At 54.5% G+C, this 4,158-nt stretch overlaps 1 protein-coding gene across 1 annotated transcript; it reads right to left on the bottom strand.

The window, feature by feature from the left end:
• Positions 1–447: 447 nt before the first annotated feature.
• LOC117653551 (galectin-4-like) lies at positions 448–3,352 on the bottom strand. Its single transcript, XM_034399322.1, has 4 exons — positions 3,210–3,352; positions 2,218–2,277; positions 1,044–1,781; positions 448–850 (listed from the first exon to the last, which is right to left on the bottom strand). Exons 2-4 carry the CDS (start codon positions 2,245–2,247, stop codon positions 614–616), a joined length of 1,005 nt encoding a protein of 334 aa, XP_034255213.1. The 5' UTR covers positions 2,248–2,277; positions 3,210–3,352; the 3' UTR covers positions 448–613.
• Between the last annotated feature and the right edge of the window lie 806 nt (positions 3,353–4,158).

Here is a 4,158-nt window from a genome sequence, read left to right on the forward strand (position 1 = left end):
TGTAGGGTTTTTTATCATCATGCCAATGGGACACAGGGGAACTTACATTTGTCTCGTGCATTCAATGTTTGTACTTTCTTTTTTTCTTTTTTTTTTTAGTTTTCAGTTCCATATTTGTCACTGACTAGAGTGTATGTTGGGAGATCATTACAGTAAATGCATATAAGTATAGAGAGAGAGTTACGTGTATGTGTTAAAATAAATATATAAATCTATATATATATATATATAGGAGAAGAGAAATACTTTGTAATATAATCTATCCTAAAAGAAGAAAAAAAATGTGATCACTTTAACAGCTACTAAGAAAGATCTTTATAATTATGTACTGTCAAATGCATAAGTTAAAAATACATGTAAAGAAAACAAATAATGTGTTTATTTTTCACCTCTGTAAATAATACCCCTTCCCCAGTCGTTTTTCAAGGAAAATGGAGAAACATGCCAGATTCTTAAAAGTTGGTTTATTAAATTACACAGCACATTTTTCCACAAGCTCATACAAAAATTAAAAAGTGTATACGGAGACTTCAGTCTTAAAGAGCGCGCTGTTCGCGCGGGTGGTTGGTCTGGGTCGTGTGGACCCTGGTCGACCCTCGATCTCGATCGCCGTCTAGTAGATGGGGTAGGGGTTCGCGAACACGAATTGGTTGCCCACGGCCTCGTAGGCGAGGGGGTGGAAGTAGTCCTCTGCCGGGGGTGGCAGGGGGACGAAGTTGAAGCCGTCGGTGCGGTGGCCCTCGAAGCTCACCTTGTTGATGTTCACCGAGCCCTCGATGCGGAAGTAGCTCACGGTCTCGAGGGGGTAGCGGTGGTCGAACTCAGTGAAGTGCTGGCCGTTGAAGGCAACCTGCAAGGCACGCCGGAGAGCGGTGAGTACAGTGGGCCGGAAGACCGGTGGAGGCGGCCGAAATTCTCGAAATGTTTTGAGCTCCAGAGTCGCTGAACAGGACTGGAACTGAGCGTGTGACCCCACCAATGGGTCCATCGTTCGGAGGGCAATCCATTGGTGGGGTCACACGCTCGGTTCGAGTGCCCCCTACCTTGTAGTTGTCCCGGTCCACCAGCACGAGCATCTCGAAGGCCTGGCCCAGGCGGACGGGGCACGGCCTGATCTGGGTGCCGTGCTCCCAGCCGCCGTGGCGCTTGCTGTTGAGCTCCACCAGCATCTCGCTGTGGTTGGGCCTGACGGACGCGTGGAAGGGGATGATGTTGCTCTCGGTGTCCGGGCCGTCCATCAGGTTGATGGAGAAGCGGTAGCAGTCGTGGGGGATGGTGCCGCGGATGCGGATCAGGCGGCCGGGGAAGATGGAGCCGATGTTCTGCAGCAGCGGCACCTCGGGGTTGTACACCACGTTGTCGGGCTCGTTGGGCATCCTCACGCCGGTGATGTTGTTGATGTGCACGTCACCCTCGGCGCCCACGTGCGTCACCATCTGCGGCGGCATGCGGTGGTGGAACTCGGCGAAGTGCTGCCCGTTGATGGCCACCTTGAACTTGTTGGGCCTGATGTTGATGAGCATCTGGAAGTGCTGGCCGCGATGCACGGGCAGGTGGTGCACGCGCTCCTCGTTCTCCCAGCCGCCGTCGCGGAACGTGTTGAACACCACGAGGCCCTCGGGGATGCGGTACGACACGTGCAGCGCGATGTTGTCGCCGTCGCTGGGGCCCGTCTGCAGGTTCAGCACGAAGCGGTCCGCGTCGGGCAGGATCACGCCGTAGATGGCGATGATGCGGTCCAGCTCCAGGCCCCGCTTCAGGGGGTGGATGAAGGGGACGGTCTGCGCGCCGAGGAAAACGAAACGTTAGGCAAGTTTGGGCGGGGCGGAGGAGGCGCGGCCGGATCCATGGCGTGCAATGCACAGTGGGCCGGAAGACCGGTGGAGGCGGTCGAAGTCGAAATACCGGACGTGTTTTGAGCTCCAGAGTCGCTAAATGGGACTCGAACCGAACGTGTGACCGTGACCCCACCAATGGATTCCTCGCTCGGAGAGCAATGCATTGGTGGGGTCACACGTTCGGTTTGAGTCCCATTTAGCGACTCTGGAGCTCAAAACGTGTTTTGGCCGCCTCCACCGGTCTTCTAGCCCACTGTGCAATGGGGTGGGGGTGGGGGGGAATCACCCCTGTATGTGGGCAAAAAGCACTACGTTACCCCCTTCGTACAAAAGCCCTGGATCCGCGCCTACCGGGTGTCGAACCCGCAATTCAACTTACGAAGAAGGAGCTGGGAAGGTACTGGATCATCTTGGCGACGGGTTTGTCAACGTCGGACGTCTGTAAGCAAAGAAAATGCCTCTGGTCAGACTCGGGGCGGGCCGGACGGGAGAGTTAGCGACCCTCGAGGTGACCGTTGGCCGATGGCCGTTCGACGGAGAGAGAGAGAGAGAGGGTTGTGTGTGTGTGTGTGTGTGTGTGTGTGTGTGTGTGTGTGTGTGTCACCGAGCCCTCTCGAAAGTCGGCGCAAGGTGACAGACGGGCCGTGTCTCTGTGACAGGTGCTGGCAGGTGTGCCGTGCCTATCTGGGCCCGGTCGGCCCGGCGATAGGGCTGATGGGCGTGGCTGTACTGATAACTCTTCACCGGCGAACCGCGTGAACCGGTTAACGACGGTTGCCATCCTGATCGATCCTGGTTCGCTCGGTCAAACGGTCGGACGGCTCCATTGATTGATTTTCCCTCTCGGAAAAGAACGCACAGTCGCGGGTATTCGAACCTGGGACTGCTGTGACATGCCATGTCATTAGCACTGTGCGGAGAAAGTCACAGCGAATCGAGTGCCGTTCCCTCGTGACCGCGGTTTCAAATACTGGGTTCTACGGCACTGAAGGGAACGCCCAACCTGGAGGGATCTCCAAGCCAAGAGGCGGAAGAATTCCCGCCACTTCTAGAAAGCGATGCTTACTGTGGGTAGGCAGGCTGTGGTTGGCAATCTTAACGACACTGTTGCATCATGGGAACTTTTTGGCAACACTGCACACTGATTATGCGGGGGTTGATATCCCCACCTCAAAAAACGGATCGGAAGTCGATGGAAGCACTCCGAAGCCGATTTTCGACTGAGGAAAGTTTTGGCTTTCGAGTGCAGAGCGGATGAACGGAACCCGCGGTAAAGTCCGGAGATCGGACTCGGAGTGCTTCAGTCTGGTTGCGACCCGTTTGTCGGTGTCGAAAAGCGAACCCCGTTCAAAGTGAGAGGACAGCACTCACCGGAACTTGGAAAAGGTGCGCTGCGGGCTGCTCGGGACGACGGCTGCGGTCCAAGTGGTGCCAACCCAGTAACGCCTGCCTAGATAAGGCCCTTCCCTTATATCGGCCTGTGTGCTCGCTGTGTGTGTGTGTGCGTTGAGCGTGTCTGTGTGCGGTGACGTGGCCAGGGGCGTTGCTGCATGTTGCCGGCGGCTCCATCGGCGTCCTCTTGGAAACGGACCAGACGGAAGCAGATGATGCACACTGCGAGGCGGAGAGAGTGAACGTGGCTGGATCCGCTGCACTTTCGATTGGCTTCACTCAGCTTTCGCCGCTCTGTCTCTCAGTGGTCCGAGTAGAAACCCGAGGCAAACGGTATGCACTTCTGCAAGACCGTGGACCCTCACGCCCTTGGAGGCCAGAGGGGGTGGGGGTTTAGGGTTTCCGGACCACATAGAGTCTTGAGTTGGAGCCTGTCTCTGTCCCCACCCCAGCCCTATTTTTGGAGTACTATATTTATTTATTGCTTTTAAAGTGAAGTTTAAAAAATAAGAGACTTTCAGAAAATGTGATGTCGGTGCTGGTTTCACCATCTTCTGGAGCGTTTTAAAACGAGGTAATGTCAAAAATGCCATTTCTTGACCTTCGTCTTGGTGGGCGGTTTGCCGCCGTCGGTGTCCGAAATCCGAAAATAAGAAAGGACCGTAAATTTCGAAAGGACGCGAGACAGGCGATACCGAGTGGGGCTTAGCGGCGGACACACTGCATTCCCCGCCCTTCCGCCGGGCCTCACAGTGGGCCCACGCCAGCACATCATAAACCACTTGACATTCGCTTGGGCTGGGAACACGTCCGGTCAGTTCGGTCCTCCAGTTTTTTTTTTTTTTTGTTTTTCGTTTTTTTTTTTTTTGTAAAATTGATATGCTTTATTGTCTCAATAGAATCCGCCTAGCCGATTTCTATGTATTTC

Source organism: Thrips palmi, unplaced genomic scaffold (genome assembly GCF_012932325.1).
Source record: "Thrips palmi isolate BJ-2018 unplaced genomic scaffold, TpBJ-2018v1 HiC_scaffold_10, whole genome shotgun sequence".
Lineage (NCBI taxonomy): Eukaryota > Metazoa > Arthropoda > Insecta > Thysanoptera > Thripidae > Thrips > Thrips palmi.